General features: G+C 36.6%; 2 protein-coding genes across 12 annotated transcripts in view; one reads left to right on the forward strand and one right to left on the reverse strand.

The window, feature by feature from the left end:
• The window catches only part of Cep350 (centrosomal protein 350), a 171,732-nt gene continuing 148,679 nt past the window's right edge, over positions 1-23,053 (reverse strand). For all 8 annotated transcript variants that reach the window (XM_087194408.1, XM_087194406.1, XM_087194407.1 and 5 more), the window contains 4 exons: positions 21,766-22,173; positions 21,524-21,670; positions 13,954-14,076; positions 1-3,876 (listed from right to left, as the gene is read on the reverse strand). In XM_087194408.1, the coding sequence (XP_087050534.1) occupies positions 3,712-3,876; positions 13,954-14,076; positions 21,524-21,670; positions 21,766-22,173 (843 nt within the window). In that variant the 3' untranslated portion in view covers positions 1-3,711. The remainder of the gene's footprint in view (positions 3,877-13,953; positions 14,077-21,523; positions 21,671-21,765; positions 22,174-23,053) is intronic.
• The window catches only part of LOC147823126 (uncharacterized), a 156,749-nt gene continuing 144,567 nt past the window's right edge, over positions 10,872-23,053 (forward strand). For 2 of the 4 annotated variants that reach the window (XR_015444568.1, XM_087194410.1), the window contains exon 1: positions 10,872-11,310. The gene's annotated coding sequence lies outside the window, so the exon portion shown is untranslated. Of the gene's footprint in view, positions 11,311-22,660; positions 23,031-23,053 lie in introns of those variants that run through there. The other 2 variants (XR_015444569.1, XM_087194411.1) reach the window with 2 other exon arrangements.

Raw genomic sequence — 23,053 nt, forward strand, 5'->3', positions numbered from 1 at the left:
TTAATTTATAAATCAGTTTTTATTTACAGATTTATCTTTCTTAAAGTACATTTTAGTTAACAAATCTATTTACACAGGTTTACATGGGAACTTATCCCAGTTATTTTACAGATCATACTTACAAACCACACCCTTAAGTCTTCTGTGCAGAGTTGCACTGGATGTGACTATTGGCTGAAGATGGCCTGGTGACGAGGCTATTTACACATACACAGTAAACGGGTTTATTTTTCATGTCTGCACAATACAGTACACACAAGGAGGCTAAGCCTCCCAGAGAATGCTTTGCAATGTGTTTACCAAGAAGGCTTTGCAAAGTCCAGAAGGAAAAGCTATTAAACAAGGTTAATTAAAATGACAGTACCTCCTTTATATCAGTTTACATTTTCTTCACATTTTTATAATATAAAGATAATTTATTGAATTGCTGCACAACCAGTTTAAGATGATTTGTAAACATGTAAATTCCTACAATTTGCATTAAACATCATTGTAGTTTCTATCACTTGCTCTTTGAGTTAGTTTATTCACTAGTATTCTTAAGGTAGTAAAAGGAAGATGTAAGTCTGAATTTCTTGCAGAAAAGTTATGAGTCTCTAATGCTGTGCTACAGAAATTCTTTTTCGAGAACACATTTTATTCAAGTATTGCAAAAAGCTAAGGCCACTTTTTTTCAAGACAAGAAAGTGAACAAAATTGTTTTTATCAATAGGCCACAACACTCTTATGAGCAATGAAATCTCTTTTGAAAGATAATTTCTCAGAGACTTGTAGTCACAGAAGGAATTTTCTTTTCTTTTAGATAAAAGAAAACCAAATTACCTTCCTTATTAACTACTTTTGAGCTCTTCCCACTTTTCCCTAGAGTAAAAATTCTTGTTTAGACCTGAAGAGGGAATCTATACCCTGTACTTATTTAACCCAGAGTTAACTGCCCTGGATAGCACAAATTGTTTGGGACTCAGAATTAAATCTGAAGCCTGTATGTTGGTTTACTACTAAATTCTGACAGTGCTATTCTAAAAGGTATTACTGCTGATGCAAAGATCTTTTTCTTAAAGAATTATGAAGACAGACTGAAAGAGGATGGGGAGTAGGAAGGAGTAAAGATTAGAAAGAGGGAATGTATACGTTCTTGGTTAAGAGGCAGAGTTTGATTAAAAAGATCCCAGTATGGAAAAGTGTTGGGTATCCTATTTATTCCTAATCCTAATAACAAATCTATTTTAATTAGATCCCCATAATTAAAATAAGAAATCTGTTACTATAGATTCTTTGTGGCTTTTGTTTGTTTTGTTTTTTGCTACAAACTATGGATGATATTTCTGTCAAAGAATGACTGGTCTTTTACTGTCTCTCATCTGGAATCCAGGATCTTGGATAGCAAAGACAGCTGAGTAGGTTAGGATGCCTACTGCCACATTCTTGGCAGCAGTTTTTACCAAGGAACTCTAGGTCCAGATTGCTGATTCCATGGACTTATATCAGCATTATTTTCCTTTTCTGGAATCACGATGTCATAAAGAGTAAAGATAAACTTTCTTATTAAAAATTAGTTTTAGGTTCAGATAATGAAGATGTAGAAAAACCACCTATATTCCTATTATAATATTTTGATATTCATTTATAAAAAATTTACAGCAGCTGTAAAGTTTCAGTATCATAAGGACAATGTGACCCTATCAACAGCCAAAAGATGTAGACAAGATGTTTTTCTGTCTTCCAGATAACATAAACCAAAAAGATAAGTCTTTGCTTTTCCTTGGCCACATGAAAATAATATTTCCACACTGCTGGGTAATAACCCCAAGAAACCTTTGCTTCTTTTAGTCAATTTGCTCATTATGGCTACAAGACTCAGCTCAACATGAAAGGCCCAGAAGAAATGCTGGAAATACATCAAAATAGCATTTCCCAAGACTCAGTCACATTTCAGTGCTTTCCACATTTGTCAAGAGCTATCACACCAGTCATTGTGCAAAATACAAATATTCCAATGATTACTTCAGTTTTTTATAATGACAGGATAAAATAGAAGAATGGAAGTGTGCATAGTGAAACATTTAAGATGCAAAGGCAAGTTTGGAGGAAAGATGCAGAAATAAACGTGCACACTTAGATTATACCATCTTTGGGGTTTTCTAACATATTTTGAAGTTATAACATTCCAGCATATTTGTAACTATGAATCCAGTGGATGTCTTATATCATGCTTCTAATCTGGACCTTCAAGATTAAGGCATTTACATTCACGCCTAAGATTATCCACATTCTTCTGGATTACATGAAGAGGGATAGGACTGATTAAGAGAAACCAGTCAGGAAGGCAGGTACTGAGGTCCTTGGAGAGCATCTTGTGTGCTCTAATGTAGCAGCTGGAGTCTATAGTCTATTTCAGATACAGGTAATAGTTGTAAGAAGCAATGCTGCAAGAGAGGCAGAATTAAATTTTACAGTGTCTTTAAATCATTTTCTCCCATTTCTGCTATTGCAAGTGATCTTGGAAAAGCTCATCTTTTCAGTGAATTTAACTGACTTCTTCAATATGTGTATGGGTTTGTTAAACCATAGGTTTCCTGTGCAAAACTATGAACCATAGAAGCTTCAAGATGGAGGTTTGACTATTATAAGAATCTTTCACTTCTGAATAGGGACACACATTTCCAACTTAATAATTTATCTTAAAATAAATTAAAAAATGTTCCATAGAGTAAAACAAGCACACAAACTATAGACAATATCTTTTTGTCTTTGGTGCACACACTCATTTCCTAAATCATTCAAGTAACAGAGTCTCTGACTTCTTGGGGATAGAAGGGAGTTGAAAGTTTGAAGGCCAAAATGAATTATTTCCACGTTTGCCATGCCTGGATGCCTGAGATGGTCCTGAGTATCTGTGATTCTGGGAACAGATCGTAGAGGTTCAGGATGAAGAGAAGTTCAGGGGTAAAATAAGGGGTAAAGGAATCAGCCCTGCAGCAGTCCTTTAAGCCCAGTCTTCAGTGGGGACATTTTTTTTGTTCTCATGCCCAGACAGGAAAACTAAACATAATCTAAAGGATTACAGTTCTTTAGGTGGTACTCAGAAAGCAAGACTATCATTTATTTCTGTTAATTTGACAGTCTGATTGATGCTGCTCAATTGCAATAATGGAAGAAAATGGTCTTCAAAAAGAAATGAAATCAACTCCAGAATGTGAAATAGGCATTAAACTTGTGTATTTTAGAAGTGATTCAAGGTTTAATACTGTCTAAAAGATCATAATGTTCATTTTTGACTTTCATGGTATAGACCAGGAGTATATTTCAAAAACTGTACGATAAATTTATCTATATATACCTCTCTCTTGCTTGACTTCACACTCAAGGAAGTGATACCCTAGTCTAAGCTCAGAGGTTAAGTCTGTTGTTCTGAACCCTCATCTGAGACCTAGAAGGGGTGCTAACAAGAGATGTAGAATATTGTGACTCAACATCAGGAGTATAACCCTGCCCACTGAAATAACCAAGTAATCCAATGGACAGTCTCTAAAGGCAAAGGCTGTAATATCAGATATACGGCATTGTCCCATGAACTCCAAATCAGCAGTCCATAAGAATGGGTACAAGGTCCGGAAGCACTCTTGCTATGATGGAGATGGGGTGTACATCAGGAGGCAGAAAGGTCCAGGACTCATATTAACACTCAGTGTTCAATTTATTTGCAAGATGTCACACAAGTAGCATTCTCCCCTGTTTTTCACTGATCTGATTCAGAACATCAATAGTATCTTTGATCAAGGTCTCAAAGATCCCATCAGCCAACTGCATCTTCACACACAACTCGTCCTCATCATAGTTCACCCACTGTGCCTCCTCCTCGTGGAGCTCCTGTACCTAATATTTGGAAGACAGCAAGGTTAAAAAGTCCCTGTCACACAGAAGTTAGGATATATATTATATTTGATGACTTTGTAGTCCCACATACAGTCTAAGGAAATAAGCTAGAGGAAAAAAAGTAATTTATATGATACCAACATCCCTTCCAAAAGTTTGAAAAAACTCACCTGTCAAATGTAATAAAAATGGCTTCAAAACTATATTTCAATTTGACAGTATTTCAGTATTTTATAGATATTAAGGATTGTAAGTTTGTTGTCTATGTTAACAGAAGGGAACATGTGCAGGAATTTAAGGGAAAGAAAAGAACACAAAACATAGATATATAGATTTACAATTATAAAGTGCATATGTACAAAGACAATATTGGATATGATTCTGGAGTATTACAAATAAATGAATAACATTTAATACTCATTAGGATATTTGAAAAAATGTAATACTACCTAAGTTCCTTTTAAAAGTCACTGTTATGCAATACTTGCTCTTTTTGCATTTTAGGATTTTGAGATTCTTAGGTAAATGAATACTAATCAAATTAGAACTAAGTACTCAAGACATTTAAAAATGACTATTACAAAAAGAAACATGCTAAAACTTCTTATACATAATGACACTGTGAGTAGGATGGAGGCCAGGTAGATAAAATAGTTGATGAACCCTTATCTAGTCACAAATTCAGCAAAGTTAACTGCAGTGACAGGTGTCTAACCAAAAGTCTACCTTGGCACGCACGCACACACACACACGCACACACACACACACACACACACACACACAAGCCAAGTGACAATAAGCTCTTGGCTTGTCCTATTGTATTGTCCTGATCGGTTTCATTTTGAAAAAAGCAAAATAGAAAACTATTATTCTGGTGCCTGAAGACTCTTGGGAGAAAAAGACCATGTCATCTGAAGTATGGGAGGTAGGGACAGCACTGCCCAACATACATCCTTTTTTTTTTTTGGTACTGGGGATTGAACTCAGGACCTTGGGCTTGCAAAGTAGGCGGGGCACCACTGAGCTAAATCCCCAGCCCTCCCAACATATATTCTTGACTGGAATGACACATACACTTCAAGACAGTCGACTGCCACATTTTTTCTCTTTGAGGAAGGTTGTTTGAAGATTATGTAAACACCATTCCTCTGTTCTCTAATTTATGCTCCTTGGAATACTGGGAAATTTACAGTGTGCACAGTTTATTAAAGAGAAGTCCACCAGTAAAGAAACTTGTTTTTGTTTTGGCAGTGGTGGTGGTGGTACTGGAGATTGAATCCAGTACTGGAATGTAGCTACTGAGCTATATTCCCAGCCCTTTTATTTTTCACTTTGAGACAGGGTCTCACTAGGCTAAGTTGCCCAGGCTGGGCTCAAATTTGTGATCCTCCTGCCTCAGGCTCCTAGAGTTGTGAGATTAAAGGCATGTACCACCACACCCAGCTACTCAAGGATATTGCACTCCTTCTTTCCCAGTATTATCACATTTTCTTTATTAAATCTTTCATTAGCATACAAATAACATACTTCTCTCAAGCTAAAAGAACTCTTTTCACTACTGCCTCCTCCATTTTTTTCTCTACAAAATTCCTTTGAAGTGTCCAGTTTTGCATTCTCTAATATGTCTTTCATTTTCTCATAGAACCTGTTCCAGACAAACTTACATTTCATTTATGCCACAAAAACTACTTAAGATCAATAATCACCCTGGTAAAAACTCAATGGTAACATCTCACTTCCTACCTTCCTTAAAGCACCAGAAACACCTGACACAGTTGAACCACACCTTCTCCTTGAAATACATTCACCTGGTTTTCTTCTCACTGGCTGCTGCTCCTCGGCTTCCTTTGTTGGTCCTTCCTCACCTACTTAGCTCTTAGAACACTGGAGTACTCCATGAGTCAATGCACGGGCCTCCTTGAAATGCACTTTTTATACAATTTCTTGGTCTCATGGCCTTTCCTACAATCTATTTTCTACATTCCCACATTTGTATCTCCAGCCTCAGATCTTCTGTCTCATATATCCAACTGCCTATTCAATAAACCCTTTTGGATGTCTATTAGACATCTCAAGTTTAACATTTAAACTTCTCTCAGTCTTCTGAACTACAATATCCAAATATTGCTTATGAATAAAATTTGAAAAACTCTTGGAGCACATTAAAAAATAATGTGCATAAGGGAATTAGCTGTCAAGGCTGTTAGTTCCAGCAAAACGTAGAATAAGAAAAAGGTCTCATATAAATGTGTAGACTTACTAGATGAAATATAACACAAATATTTGTAATGCAAAAGGAAATTTGAAAAGAGGCGGGGGAATCCTAAGTACCAGAAAAAACAGGGATTTAAAAGAGTGGCAGGTGTTGCAACTACTTCAGGGAAAAATTAGGAGTCATTGGAGAATAAGGCCAATAATATGTCTAAAGAAGTGCCACAGGGAATTGGAAAAATTAGGAGAGGCAATAATCTAAGAAGCAATAGCTGAAAATTTCCCAGAATTGAGTAAAGACATGATTTGGAGATTCAATAAGCTAATGAGTGTAAAGCAGGATAAATAAAATAAATCCATATCTAAATGCATCCAGAGAAATTCAAAACACACACAATCTTAAATAAAAATCAAACAGTAAAGACTGATTTCTGGAGAACAAGAGAGGTCCGATTACAATGAAATATGTCCAATTGTTCAAGAAAAAGAAATATTCAACTCAGAATTGTATATTCAGCTAATCTGAAATATCTTTCAAAAAAGAAGAGTTGAAATAGAGACATTTTTAGACTGTTATGGCTTGTGTCTAGATGTTCCCCAAAGCCTCAGGCAGTTATAGGTGGGGCTTTTCAGAGGTGGCTGGATCTAGAGTGTGTGATCCTGGGCTTAAGTGTGATGCTAGGATCAAGGGTGTGTGATTACTAAATTAATCCACTGACTGTTGGTATAGTTCTGGGTGTAGATAATGGGAAAGCCCTGCCTAAGGATGAGTAGCCTGGATAGAATATAAGGGACTGCAGCTGTTGCTTGCTGCTTGCTGCTTTTGTTGCCTCCTGCCTTCCATCTTCCATGCCATGAACTGTTGTTTCTTCTCTGTAATGGCCCTCTGCCATGCTACCCTGCCTTGGAGCCAGATGATTATGGATTGAAACCTCTAAGGTCTACTATGAGCCAAAATAAACCTTTCCTCCTTTAATTTTAGGTGTTGGGTATTTTGCCTCTGCAATGTGAAAACTAAGACACAGACAAAGATTAATGAGTTTATAGTAAAGACCAGAAGGTAATGGAATACTAAAGTATCTACTTTAAGAAGATGGCAACTGAACTCTGAATGGAGAGAAACATAAAAACAATGGTTTCTATTGTTTTTTCATACTTTAAAAATATTTCATAATTAAATGTGTAAAAGATTTAGAAAAAGGGCCAGGGATTTAGCTCAGTGGTTCCAGTGCCTGCCTTGCAAGTGCAAGGTCCTGAGTTCGATCCCCGGTACCAAAAAAAAAAAAAAAAAAGATTTAGAAAAATAGCCAGTAATGGGTTAGAAAAGGAATAAAAGTTATATTGCAAAATAAGCTCATTTTTAAAAGATTAAAATATTTGTAAGAGCTAGTACTGTTAAAGGTAAGAATAACTCATATACAGTGCTATTGAGTATATATAATTACTATAATCTTTCTGGAAAACAATTGGGCAACACACACAAACATCCTAATAGTCTGCACGTATCTTAACAGCAATTCTACTTTTAAGATTTTACCTTAAGGAAACTACTGAAAATACATGCAAAGATATACTGCAAGATTTTGTTATAACAGTGTTGCTCAAAAAGAGTAAAAACATTATTGACTAGTTAAATAAATTATAACACCTCTACATGATGGATTATTGTATTTCCACCAAAATAAAGTAGATTGAAGCTTTTTAAAAATAATATAAAAGAACACTTAATATCAAGAAAATATTTCCATATTTTATGAAGTAAAAACAATCATATTTGAAAAAAAGAATCTTTTAAAAAATTCTCTCTGTAAAAGCCAAAATTTATGTACATCAATACTAAGTTATTCAGGTGGTGAGATTTTTCATGATCATTTTCTTTTCACTGGAATTTTCTAAACTTTCTAAAATGAGCATAATTATCTTATAATATTTTTAAAACTATTTTAAAGTTCCTATTTTTAGACTTTTCTTTTGCACTACAGGAAAAATTTTTATTTCTGTATTAAGAAAAATGGCTGTTTAAAATCTCACTCCCTCTAAACTGCAAAGAGGTCAGAATTTATAAATGTTAAGTTGGACAAATCAAACAGTAAGAAAGACTAGTTTAGCATTTCTTGTTAATAATTAGCTTAAGAAGTTAATATTATCATTTCATTAGACATTAAAAAGAGTAAGCTCATATGAAATGTTACATACATAGTCAGGTCTCCTGTAAGAAGCTGAGAAATATTTTACAACCCGCCAAATGCTAAATCTCTTATTACCCACAGACATCACCTCAAACTGTAATAATCTTACACTTGCAAATGAAATATTTTGCTTAACATTTGAGAATTTTCTGATGACTGTTGGGTCTCTGCTTACTAAACTGATTCTATTTGGTATTTGCTGGAAGCCTCTGATATCAGGGTACAATACCTTGCTTTTTGGTACAATTAATAAAGAGCCACAGATCATTTTGCTTATCAGTCACTTCTCAGATACATTACTTGTTATTTTATATTAACAATTCAGGACTGAGATGGCTCCAAATTGCTGCCCTTCCTCCAATATATTTAATCCTTCCACTATTAAGAATGACATTTTTGTAACCATGTGAAGTAGCAGTCTTTAACTAGTTGGAAGTCTCATGTATTAAGTCTTTGCTCTCTAATTTATTCTGAATTTGTATACTACTTATCCTAGTTTCCTCATTTACTTTCACATATGCTCAAAAGAAACTTATGTAAGACATTTTGCTTTCACATATCAAAACAGCCATCTTTCACCTATAATATCCTTCTAGCTGGTCTTTATTCCTCTATGAGTTGGGGGAGGTTACTGGGGATTAAACCCAGAGGTGTTATACCAATGAGTTATAGTTATACTCTCTCCCCGCCCCGCCTCTCTCTCCATCCACCCACACACCCACCAACATACCTACCCTACCTATCATGGCTTGAGTCTAGATGTACCCCCAAAGCCTCATAGGTGGGGCTTTTCAGAGCTGGCTAGATCTAGCTGTGTGATACTGGGATTAAGGGTGTGTGGTACCAAATCAGATCACTGATTAGAATTAGCATAGATCTTGGTGGCACCATCCAAAAGGCTGGTAGCCTGTATGGGATAAAGGGAAAGACAGGCTGCTGCTGCTTGCTGCTTCACTGTCTTCTGCTTGGCATACTATGAACTGTTTCTCCTCTGTGATGCCGCTCTGCCATGCCACCCTGCCTTGAAGTCAGCTGAATATGGACTGAAACCTCTACAAACTGTGAGCTGAAATAAACCTTTCCTCTTTTAACTTTGGGTGTCAGGTATTTTGTCTCAGCAATGAAAAAAGTAACTAAAAGAGATTTTGGTACCAGAAGTGGGGTTGTTGCTGTGCTGCTACCTGGCCATGTAGTACAGCCATGTAACTGGCTGTGGAAAGAGTTTGGAAAGGTTTAGTGATCCCAGCTGAGGAAGCAAAACTGGAATTTTGTAAGCTGAACTTGATGGGAGATTCGGGTAAGAGCTCAGAAGACTAGAATGCTGATAGAAATGCTACAGGCAAGGGCCAGGGATTTAGCTCAGTGGCAGTGCACCTGCCTTTCAAGCGCAATGTCCTGAGTTTGATCCCTGGTACCAAAAAAAAAGAAATGCTATAGGCAAAGACCAGACTCAGGAGGTTTCTGTTGGGAAGGACTGGATTGTTGGATTCCAGACCATGTGTGTTATGTTTTGGCAGAAAGTTTGTCTGTATTTTGCTCTTGTCTAGAGACTTTTCCTGAGACCAAGATTAAATGTGGCAGATGAATTAATATGGTGGAAGAAATTTGAAGGCAGTCTAATGTTGAGACATGGCTACTGTTGGGAGCTTTTAGCCAGATCTATGTTAAGAATCAAGAGCAAAAGACCCAGCAGAATGATTTCTAATGTTTTGAATCTGGCCAGAAAGGAAGCTCTAGTAAAGTTGCAGATTGCAAAGATGGAGCAGAGGAGAATTTGGTTGCTGAGAAGCAACAGGACAAAAGAAAAGACAGCCTGAGGATATCACAGGAACCAGGACTCCATCCTTTGCAGCCTCAAAGTTACAAAGGTGAAAGACTTTGCACTGAGAAGAGAACCACAGAGCACCATGTCCCAGAAAAGTGGTGGCTTAGGGGAAGTTGTTTCTCAGGATTTGGTTCATAGTGCTCAGCAATCCAGGTACTTGACCTCTATAGTCAAGAGAGAAGGAAGCCTGGCTACTGCTCCAGCTGGTGGCAGACTTTGGTGTCATCCACATGGTACTGGTTTTAGGTGCATGCATAATGGAAGAGTTGTGGTGTCAGGAAGGCTTCCACCCAGATTTCAGAAGGTGGCCTGGGGGTCCAAGTAGTATGCTCCTGAGAGGGCAGTGTGTGAGGCTGTGGGTGTGAAGTCAAAGGTGCAGAGAAGAATCCAGAAGGTTGGAGAAGCCAGGAATGTGGATCATCTGAGGAAAGTCCTAAGAAGTGAGCAAAGCTGGCCCAAGAGAGAAGCCACGAGCACTACAATCACTGGTAGTGCCATAGGGGTGGAACCACCCAAGCCATTTGGAGTTCACATCTTGCCACAGATTGCCCTGGATACTTGACATGGAACTACAGGAGTTAATGTTTGCCCTGCTGGATTTTAGACCTTCTTTGGTCTCATTTCTTTTTATCTCCCTATTTGTACCTTTTGGAATGGCAATGTTTATCTTGTGGCACTGAATGTTAGAAGTGTTTAACTTTTTTTTTCATGCATGCAAGGGCTTGCAGCTAAGGGCTGCAGTTTGCTTTAAATCTCAGAAGAGACTTTGGACTTGGACTTTTCAGCAATGTTGAAACTGTTAAGTCTTTGGCAACTCTTAAAGATGGACTATATACCTGTTCCATAAAGGGATGTGTATGAGTCTTTTGGAGACCAGGGGTAGAATGTTATACTTGTATCTAGCTGTCCCCCTAAAGCTTCATGCACTCATAGGTGGGGCTTTTTGGAGATGGCTGGATCTAGGGTATGCGATACTGGGATTAAGGGTGTATGGGTACCAAATTAGTCCACTGATTGGAATTAGCATAGTTCTGGGTGGCACCACTCAAAACTGGTAGCCTGGATGCAATAAAAGGGAAAGGCAGGCTGTGGCTTGCTTCTTCACTGCCTTCTGCCTGGGATACCATAAAGTGTTTCTCCTGTGATGCCCCTCTGCCATGCCACCCTGCCTTGGAGCTAGCTGACTATGGACTGAAACCTCTACAAACTGTGAGTTAAATAAATCTTTTCTTCCTTAACTTGTAGGTGTAGGGTATTTTGTCTCAGCAACAAAAAAAGTAAGACTGGCTCCCTCCCTCTACCTACCCATCCATCTGTTTTGAGACAGGGTCTTGCTAAATTGCCCTGGTGAGACCTGAACTTGAAGTCTACCTGCCTCAGCCTCCCTCATGGCTGGGATCCTCCATGATTTTTTAAAACTATGAATCTACTTTCTTGTGTTTAAACTCCTTGCTTTTAAAGATAAAATCCAAAATCTTTACATTGTTTAAAAAGCAATGCACAATACAGAAGTTACCTTTTTCAGTTTATCTTATGCCATCTCCTCCCTCACTGACATTTAAGGTCAAACCTATACATCTTCTCATTTTAGATTCTTTGTACATGTATAGTTTATGCTTCCTGAATTGTTCTATCAGAGAGCTTAGTTAATCCTCATTCATCTTTAAGATATGAAACCAAATGTTACTTTGATCTCAGGAAAGCCTGTCCCAGTCCAGTTTCCTCTGGTTTATACTTTTATAACAGTTTCCTATTATACTTTTGTTGCTTAATTTATAATTACATGGTTGTATAAATTACATATTACGGGTTAGTTTCTGGCAGCAAAGTGGAAATCCAAGAAGGCATAGATTATGTCTGCTTTGCTTCTCATTTAAACATGAGTCTTTAATTAGTATAATTCCTGACTCAATATATATAGAGATGATTTATAAGGGATATGATCAATTTCATTAATTTAAATAAATGCCTCTTAACATGTTTTTTTCTTTAATCCCTAAGAAGTAAAGGATGTCATGCACGGCAATTAATAAACTTTTAAACACTGTAGATATATGAAACAAATTCACCTTCTTGAGAAAGACCTATTAATTAATGGGTTAAAATCTTGGTTCTTATTTGTTGGGCAGGTCACTTAACAGTGCTCAATCTAAATTTCTCATTTGTAAAATAAAGAATAATATGTCCTTCTTACTTCATATAATTATTGTGAGGGTCAAAAGATATGAGAAATAATAAATGTCAAACAAATGTGATTTAGTATACTTATTACTGAGTAAATGAAATTCTAGAGAATTACACACATGGGGAAAGCTGATAAATTTAAGAATTACAAAGAGGTAAACCTGAAAAGTAACATCTAAATTTTCTTTTAATGTTCTTTTGTTTAGGGAAGAAAGAATAACAATTTTTTCTTTTCTTTTCTTTTTTTTGGTACTGGGGATCCAACTCAGGACCTTGTGCTTGCAAGGCAGGCGGTGGCACCACTGAGCTAAATCCCTGGCCCTTTTCTTTTCTTAATAAACATTTTCTTCTTTCTTCCTTTCTTTTTTTTTGGTATTGGAGCTCGAACTCAGGACCTTTCACTTGTGAGGCAGGCGTGGTGCCACTGAGCTAAATCCCTGGGCCAACATTTTCTAATGTTAGAGAAATATACTGAAAAACCGAGTAGGTCCTATCCTGCTAAAGTTCTCAATAATAATGATGATGTGGTAACAACAAATATTTATTCAGTTAGATATGGGGAACTGCTCTGAACTGTTCTAAGTGTTTTACACATATAGTCATACTCTGCATAATGATTAATCAACAACAGACAATATATACCATGGTGGTCACATAAGACTATAATGGAGTTGAAAATTCCTACCAATTAGTGGCATTATGACCCTCTGCAAAGTCATAGCACAACCCCATTACTCATGTGATCATGGTTTCTTATAAACTGCATTCCCAGTTGTACAAAATTGTAGTACATATAATTATGTACAATACATAATGCTGAATAATGACAGTAAGGTTTATTAACTATTTTGAAAGTACTATTTAAAATATATTTCCTTCTATTCTTAAAAAAAAGGGATGGCTGTAAAATAATATGCCATGTTATGCCTGTAGTAGCCTCATACACCTTGTTCCTCATCTCTTGCTTTTATCAAGAAGCCCTATTACTGACTATATCATCTAGGTTTGTGTAGTACAGTCTATGATGTTTTGAACAATGCATGACCATATATAAATACTCATTTAACCTTGTTAGTAATTTTATCAGATAGGTACTTCTTATTATTATATTTTTAATTTTTAATTTTTTTTGAGACAGGGTCTTGCTTTGTAGTTCAGGTTGGCTCTGAACTCACTATGTAGCCTAGGCTGGCCCCGAACTTGTGGCGATCCTCCTGCCTCAGCCTCCCAAGTGCTGGTATTACTGGCTTGTGCCACCATGTCCAGCGGTATTTATTATAAGTATATTGATTTTGCAGATAGAGAAACAAGACCAAAAAAAGGAGTAGATAAACCTGTCTAATATCATACACTAACAAAACAAATTTTAAGTTCAAGCTGTCTGGCTCCAAAATCCATTCTGGTCTCTTTTCAGTTCACTACATTAAACTGTTTCCACTCAAGTTTTGATTTCTCAAACTTTCCATAAAATATTAAGTTAAATACTCATTTACCAGATATAAAACAAAGCAATTTCTACTTCTACTGAGAAGTAGAAACATAGGAAGTAAAGGTTTAAAATTTTAATCTCATAGACTTAAGGTCAATTATCTTTTTCCCTTTTGGAATCTACACTCTGATTTTAGAAAATATGGTCAAAATAAAAATGGTTTGGATGTATACACTAACCAGGATATGATCCACTCGGTCTCTTTTCTTTCTTCCAAATTTCATCATTTTCTGCCAATCTGTTTTGTGGCTTGTCTCTTTTTTAAGACTGATCAACTTGAGTACTTCAGTTGCTATGAAGTTCTGTGGAAATAAGAGGAATGAATAAAACACAATGAAGTTTTTGAAATTTATATATTTACAATGTGGTTACCAGATTTATGCTAGTAATACAATAATTATGACAAAAGATCATATATATTTCTTAAACTTACAATTCCACTTTGAAGGGAAAAGCATCCCAAATGTTCAGATTTCATTTACTTCAAGAGTTTTTGTACCTGAGTGTGGTGGTATACTCTTATAGTCCCAACTACTTGGGAGGCTGAGGCAGGAAATCGCTTGAGCTCAGGAGTTTGAGACCAGCCTGGGCAACACAGCGAAACCCTGTCTAAAAAACAAAACAAAACAAAGCAATCCACCCCAAACAAACAAACAAACAAGGAGGCTAGCCTGGGCTACCTGGCAAGACCCAGTCTCAACTAGAAACAAAGAGCTGAATACAGTTTCTTTGGAACCTGAAATTGAGACACCTGGAAAACAACTTGCTGAAGAAAAAAAGCAGGTCTCTGTGAACTGGGAGATAGATGACAAGGCAACTAGAAATTACAGAGAAGTTGGAGATAGGGAGTACAACAGAGAAAAGAACAAAGCAGGTTGGAACAGTAAACCCAGGTCTTCGAAAGGGGAACCTGTCTCTGCTAACATAAGGTAAAGTCAGGAAAGGGTCAGCAGCTCCACAGAGAAGCAGACCGGGATGGCACCAATAGTTCCCAGAAAAGCTTGTGGTTATTAAAAACTGCAAAAACAGCGTGGGGTTTTTACTCTGCAAGTGATTCCTTCCACATGGGAGGGTAGAGTTGGAGAAGAAATCCAGTGTAGCACCCATCATATTTGAGTGTTTAATCAGGAGCAATTTTGGAAAGGGACTGTTTTAAGATGAGCTACAGTACAACTACACTTCAGGGTTTCTGGGATCACATTACCACAGGGTGACTGCATTGGAGATGGCCATAAGAAACAGTTGCAGACTAGGCTTGGGCAAGACATAAACTCCCTAAGAAGTTCAAGCTCAGGCTGGGAAGGTCCTGACCTCTGAGTTGAGAAGCCAAGCTGATGTGTGTGGCTTTTGGAGCAGACTATGTCTGAAAGGGCTGACATTAAGTCTAGTGGACTACTTGATCCCTCCCCACCCCCAGCACCCATCCAACACAGCTCAGTGGTCTGTTTGCTTTCCCCATCTGCCAACATAATACACCTCAGCATGGAGGTGTGCCACAGCCTAGGGTATATGATAAAGGGGCCTCTGGACCAGGTAGGGCACCTCACAAACCCACAGGCTGTAAAGGTAAGTGGAGAAAGCCATGACTGGGATGCACAGAGGGACACAGAAACTGGGAGCACTGAAGTATATATAGGCCTAGGGTAAACACTACTGACAGCCAGCCATGCCCAGCAAGAAAGGCGAGACAGGATTCAGCATTTACACACAATAATGTGAGTGTGGAAGCAAAATGGGTCTAAGTAGTAACTCACTATCCTTTGCCTGTATCTGCTGGATTCCAATACTGCAGACTCTGGAAAGAAACCACACATTCGAAAACATGAAGAAATTTGTTTTGAATCATTTCTCATTTTCTTCATTGGTTTTTGGAGGGGTTTGGATTTTTTTCCTTTTTGTAATTCATTTTTTTCTTTTCATTTGTCTGTTTTGCTGTTTTATCTTTTTTCTTTTTCTCTGCTCTTTTGTTACATTTATCTATTTTCTTTTACTCCTAAATAAGATTCTTTATCGCACTTCTCTTCTTCTCATCTTCCTTTTATTTTTAAAATTTTAAATCTTTCATTTTCTTAGCTCCTCTTCTTTACTAGTATTACCACAAAGCTTTATTAATCTTTAGATATTTAGTTGACTCTATGCTATTATTGTTGAATTCTTTAACACTGTTAATGGTAGCACATTAAATAAATATTTACTGTATGTCAATATTCATTTTGTACTTGTGTCTATATTAAAATTACAGATCCTTTTCCTATTTTTAAGACTTGTACAGCAGTTGCTTTTATTAGTTATTATGTCAATTTCCAGTTTGGAAAAGGGCAGAGTGGTAAGCAACAACAATGTAGTCTCTTTAAGATTTGAAATCCAGATACTGGAAAATAACAATTTGGGGAAGGAAAAAAAGAGAATAGAGCCCCAGGAATCAGGAAGGATCTGACAGGAAAACTAAAGAGACAGAACACAAAATTGAAAAGGGAGGGAACGGTCTATACTTTCTCCCCACCTCTTGGCTCATGGCAAGCAGGAAAGGAATACTGAATCTACAGAGTCAAAGTGAAGGCTGGAGACTCCAAGGAGCTTCGGGGAGAAACACAGTGATAGAACAAACCAACAGGTACAGTGACCTGCAGGGAGAGCATAGGATTCTAGTCCTACAGGAATCCTTCAACAGGCAACAGCTGGTGAGTGACTCCAGTTCAAGAGCCCAGCATATTCCTGGAGACTGCTTGGTGGGGAACCAGGGTAGGGAAGGGTTGACTGAATCTGGGACTCAGAGCAGCCATGGATGACTTCACTTCAGGGCTCCCAGTGAGACAGTCATGGGAGAACCATAGTCAGGGATCGGGAGGGAAAGAAACCCCCTGAGGGGTCTGAGCTAAAGGACACAGATCCTGCCCTCACAGGCAGAGATCAGGCTCAGCTTGAGCTGTTTTGGATTTGAAAGTTGTGACACTGGCAGACTTGGCCTAATACCACTGCCTGCTGGTGCCTGCATCCAGCATGGATCTGGGGTCTGAATGCCTTACCTACCAGTGTGAGCAGGAACACAGGGACGTGTCTTGATTTAGACACTGCCCCAAAACTGTAGATCCTGGTAGTACAAAACACATTCAAAGCCACAGAGAAATTTCTTTTTGTGTGTGCATTATTTTTTATTCTTTTCCTTTCTTCTTTCTTTTTCAACAGCTTATTGGAGTTTTGGGAATTTTCCTTTGTCCTTTTCCCCTGCTTATCTTATATTCTTTACTTCTTTTTTTTTCTTTATTTTTCATCTTCCCGCCCCCCTTTTTTTTTGGTACTGGGGGTCAAACTCCGGACCTTGCACTTGTGAGGCAGGTGGCAGAACCACTGAGCTAAATCTCTGGCCCCTCATCTTCTCCCTTTTATCTCACTTTAATTTTTTCTCTCTTACTTCTAGTTTCCATTTAATTTCTTTTTCTCTATCTTTTTATCTTCTATTTCTCATCATTTTATTCTCTTACTGTTTTGTAATTCTATAAATATCCTATTCCCTAATAGGATTCTTTGTACTACTTCTCTGTTCTTCCTCATATCATATAGTTAAAAGTTGCAAATGTTTCCTCTTGGGTTCCCCACCCCCTATGTCTTTAATAGTGTAGCCATAATTATTAATCTTTTGATAGTTAACTCTATAAAGTTACTATTGAATTCTTTTCTACCATTAGAGGAGATATAGCTGTTGTATTTAGTACATATTATCTGTAACTCAGTACCTGAGTTGTCTTAATGTTTGCACCATAATTGCAGATTTCTTCTTTACAGTTAAGGATGGTATATAATTTGGTTCTTACAGTACATTTATATCCGATTTGTTTTGGACAATATTATTGTAGCTGATCTGCTTGATATTACCAGGGTCACAAAATTTTTTGCTATTAATGGGATTTCTCTGTAAGCCAACACTCAGATTGCCTTTGTGACATTAACAATATTAGAGTATATTCCCAGAGAACTTGGTGTTGGGTCAATTACACTGCATTCTTCCATCCTAAATTAAACAAGGTGGCTGAATTTTGGAAACAAAGTAAAGGAGTATAGTTAATCGCCCCCAAAGTATATTATCGAAAAATGACTAATTAAAAAAGAGATCTGTATACTATCAATGAAGCCTTTAAGCATCCACAAAACTCAGAACTAAAACAAAACAATCAAACAAAACAGCCAACAGAAACATAAAAAGACAAAGGCAACAAAATGCTTCCTCAAAGTTTCAACTCCCCTGCACCCAAAAGACAAGGGGGAGAATGGCATAAGCCACACACCCAAATTACTTTAAGGATAACAGAGGAGGTTAGAAAAAAGATCAAAGAGGGCCAGGGATTTAGCTCAGTGATGACACTGCCTCCTTGCAAGCACGAGGGCCTGAGTTTGATCCCCAGTACCAAAAAAAAAAAAAAAAAGTAAAGAGATCAAAGAGGTACTCAGTGGAATCAAAGAGGTACTCAGTGTGATCACAGAAGATATAACTAAACAGATAGTGGAAAGTAATAACCAAAATGACCCAGGAGCTTTCAGAAGACACTAATAAAAAGTTAGCTGAGCTAAATAAAACTATATAAATCATGAATGACCAGTTTAGCAAAAAATTAGAGTCCATGAAAAGGTTTCAATCAGAAACCAGGAGATTAAAAATTATATTGAATGTATGGATAGCAGAAACAACCAGTGTGAGGACAGAATTTCAGATCTAGAAGACAATGATGCCTTCAAAGACCAACTACTCAGACACCTTAAAAGTAACAGGAGAGTATGAAAAATGGATCCACCAGCCGCTACATGACACCAAAATGATTAATCTAAGAGTAATTGGAATAAATAAAAAATCAGAAGACAACACAAATGGGATAAAAAACCTGTTCATAGAAATGACAGAAAACTTCCCAAATATACAGGAAGAAATAAACACATATAGGAAGCATACAGAACCCCAAACAGCTTTGACCAAAAAAGAACCTCTACATAATGGTCAAGGTACAAGAAGTCCATCACGGGCAAAATCTTAAAAGCTGTTAAGAGAGAGGCAATGACTCACATATAAAGTTAAATCCATTAGAATTACAGCAAACTTCTCAATACAAACCTTAAAGGCCAGCAGGGCTTGGAATGAAGTGTTTCAAGCCCTAACGATAACTTCCAACCCCAACTTATGTATCCTGAAAAACATTCCTTCAAAATTGATGGAGAAAGCCAATATTTCCATGATAAAGAGCATCCTCAAGAAATTCATGACCACCAAATCAGCATTGCAAAAAAATACTTGAGGATATCCTAAAAAGAGACAATGATGCCAACAATGCCTGTAAGTCAAAAAGAATGAATATACCTGGTGGGATGAGCATCTAAGCAAAAGGAAAAAAATTTAGGAAATCAACAATGGGTAAACGATACAATGAGAGGATTATATCAATACGTCTCATTAATAAATGTGAATGGTCTCAATTTCCCAATCAAAAGACATAGATTGGCAGGATGAATCAAGAAACAACCTAACATTATGCAGTACAGTAAGCCCCTGAATTATGAACAAATTCCGTTCCAGGAGAGTGTTGGTAAGTCAGGTCCATTTGTAAGTCTGACAAAGTGAGTCTTATACACCTTTGACACAAACTAAACCAAAAAGACATATAGGCCCTGAATAATTCAATAACAGGCAATGAAACTGAGGCAGTAATAATAAAAACCTACCAACTAATAAAAGCCCAGGACCTGATGGATTCACCACTGAATTCCACAAGAATTTCAGAGAAGATCAAACACCAACACTCCTCACTTTAATGAAATTAAGAAAGAAGTACTGCCAAACTCATTCCTGGAAGCTAGCATTACCTACATTCCAAAATCAGACAAGGACTCATCTGAAAAAGAAAGCTACAGGCCAATCTCTAATGAACACAGATGTACAACAAGATAATCACAAATAGAATGCAATAAATCATTAAAAAGATCATATATCATGACCAAGTAGGATCCATCCTAGGGAATGCAAGGATGGTTCAACATATGCTAATCAACAAATGTAATACATTACATAAATAGAAGGATAAAAATCACATGACCATCTCAATAGATGCAGAAAAACCCTCTAACAAAATGTAACAAAATGTGGTATATACACAATGGAGTAATATTCTGCTATAAAGAAGAAACTGAGTTATTTTTAGGAAAATTGATGTATTGAGACCATAATGTTAAGTGAAATAGATCAGACACGTAAGTATAAATATCACATAGTTTCTCTTGTATGAGAAACCCAAAGGATAAATTAAAGAGCAAAAGAAAAGACAGACAATATGAGGCATGGAGATAGATATTTTGCAAATCAGAAAGGGACCAAGAGATAAAGGAGGAGAGGAAGAGAGGGGAAGTAAAAAGAATTAAGAGGTGTTATATAATCATTGTGTACTGCAAACATTTACTAATAAAATGAAAATTCTAAAAAGGAATTTGTTTATATACATTATTAAACTAATAAGGTTAAAACCCACCGATGATTCTGTGAAAAAAAAAATGACTTTAGATCTCCCTTTACCTGCAAGCCACCCTTATTCAAGGTGGCAAAATTACTACAGAAAGCATAAAATAAATCTCTGAACTGAAAAAATTTCAAAGAAATATTTGAGAGCAATGTCATGAGAAAAGTATAAGCTTTTTGTTTGAGATAGTTTATTCTGAAGCTTTAAGATTTGAGTATGTTTCATTAAAAATATTAATTAACACTTCAGTATGAGAAGCATGGTAATTTTTCTGCTAATATCTAAATCATCACTTTTAAAGAATAACTTTACAGGGCTGGGGATTTAGCTCAGTGGTTCCACTGCCTGCCTCGCAAGCACAAGGACCCAAGTTCGATCTGCAGTACCAAAAAAAAAAAAAAACCAAAACCAAAAACAATAACTTTACAAAATATTATTTCAATATGAAAATTAGTGGACAGCATCTATTGTATCCATGCAGTTCGATGACTGGTCATATATATAGTTCCAACTCATTCAACTCATTTCAACTCGTTCATATACAGTTTCAACTCATTTTTGTTATTAATAATTTGTTATTTTTGAAGACATTTTGATTAAAAAACAGTTCTTAATGAGGGAAGGGACATATTTATTAAGCAGAATCACTTGAGAAGATCCTCAAAGTATTTATGTGCCCTTATACTCCACCATTCCCTGTGCGCTTCCCCCCAAAATGGATTCATGAATTTATCAACTGTGGAAGAAATGGAGTATGCAAGTATGTTCTGAAAAAACTGCTTTATATATCATGTTACAATCTTACATATTTCAAAACCACATTACCAATTTGAAATCTCCCAAACCAAAAATGTACAGGACTGGCATGTTAAAAAGACACATACACATATCTGGCACATTTTCATGTATTCTTCTAGAACATTTTACCTTTTTCTAAATCCCAAAAATCTCATCTACAACTCCTATGAGTTGCAATTAATTTATCTCCCTGGGTATTTTCTAACTTTTCCTTAAACATCATAAACTATGTATATGTATGAAATGACTATGCAGTTTACACAAACTTGCTACTTCAGATTCCTTTCACCCTCATCCTTTCATTGCTCATGAAATCAATGAGTCAACAAATATTTACTGAATACTCACTATGGGAGTCCCTGAAAACATAGAAAATTACTCATTTTTACAACATTTATAGATCTGTGTAAATGATCAGCAAACCAATAAAGGAGACACTTTATAGTTTTCAGCTTACCTTGATTTCATGAAGGTTATTTGGATTTTTCACTCGTCGGAAATAAGTAGAATTGATTCTACATGGCTTCATCCAGACAGGGTGATTCAAGTTGGGATCCTCAGCAAATATTTCCTCAAAAATCTCTTTTGTTAAATCAAAAACCACCTTGATAGAGAAAAATAAAACAAAATGACTAAGAAGCCAAATTCTAAAAGTGGAAAGAAGTATAAAAATTAAAATCATCCTTTCATATTACATACCTGTTTGTAGACTCTTTTACTAGTACTTTCTATATCTAAGCTCTTACTGGCACAGCCAAGTAGTTTGGTAGGAATATTGATACTGTGAAGGTCATGGCCTAATTCTTTCCATTTCCAAAGTTCTTCTGCTGCATCATGCACAAGAATTTCTACTTCCTCTGTAGTATGTGGGACTGCTAATAATATTTCACATGGCTTTTGGCGTGCTCTTTTAGGTTCTGCCATTAGAGGTACAACTGTTTCTTCTGCCTTACTTTTTTGGATCTTGTGAGAGGAGCTCAAACCAAAGTCTTCATCAAACCAGTCTTGATCATCTCCTAATGTGCTCAGGAACTCACGGCTGATTTCAAGTTCAGCAAGTCTCTTAGCAAGCTCTTCCTGCCCACTGACACCAAACACTGGGCTTTCCTATAGAAAAAGAAGCATTCACATAGTAGATCATTTAATGACTCAGCTTACTAAGTTTTTTTTTAAAGACAAAGTATATTGTGTTATTTATATGTTTAACATTTCTCTATAAACAAGAAAATTAAAATGATATGGCAGATACCTAACGACAAGAAAAATATTATCCTGTTTGCACTATTCTCTTACATAAGCCTTATCATTCAATTTTTATAATACAGTGTTTGTTGGTAAGTTTTCCCTTTTTTGGGCCATCACTATTCCATTTTTGAAGGACTGTCTCTGAGATATGGAAATGGGGTATGAAACTTCTCACCTTTTGTGATTATCTGCCTCAAGTTACTCAAAGTCATCACTTTTGCTCAACTGTCCAAGGACAACCTAAGCAAGGTGATGATCTGCATAGATGTCATAGTTGGATATATTTCAGTTATATCAGAATCAACATCATAATTGGTAATCTCTGCAGGGCAACCATGACTGAGTAGATATGTGAACAATTACTCTCAAAGACAAAAACAAAAAACAAAACCAAGAAAAAGTGGGTTGAGAACCACTGGAAAATTTATCTAGAGCATGCACTTTTTTTTTTCAGTGAATGTGGAAGGGGATTTAATCTGTGGATACTATACAGGGGCTGTTAACCTGGCAGTTTAAATGAATGTTTCAGTTCCCATAAACCTGCCAGCATTTATGACAACCCTATAGTGACTACTCATGACATAATAGAGGACAAACTTCAGACATGAAAATAGCTACAGGGCCTTTAAAAGTAGCATAATGATCTTTATCTAATGAACAGTGTGTCAGGATGAAAGCCTATAACGTGCAACAGAATTAAAATGCACTACACAGGCAAGGTAAATTGACAAACTTTCTAAAT

Source organism: Heterocephalus glaber, unplaced genomic scaffold (assembly GCF_053883595.1).
Source record: "Heterocephalus glaber isolate CG9 unplaced genomic scaffold, H.glaber_assembly_v1.0 deba00001600, whole genome shotgun sequence".
Classification (NCBI taxonomy): Eukaryota; Metazoa; Chordata; class Mammalia; order Rodentia; family Bathyergidae; genus Heterocephalus; species Heterocephalus glaber.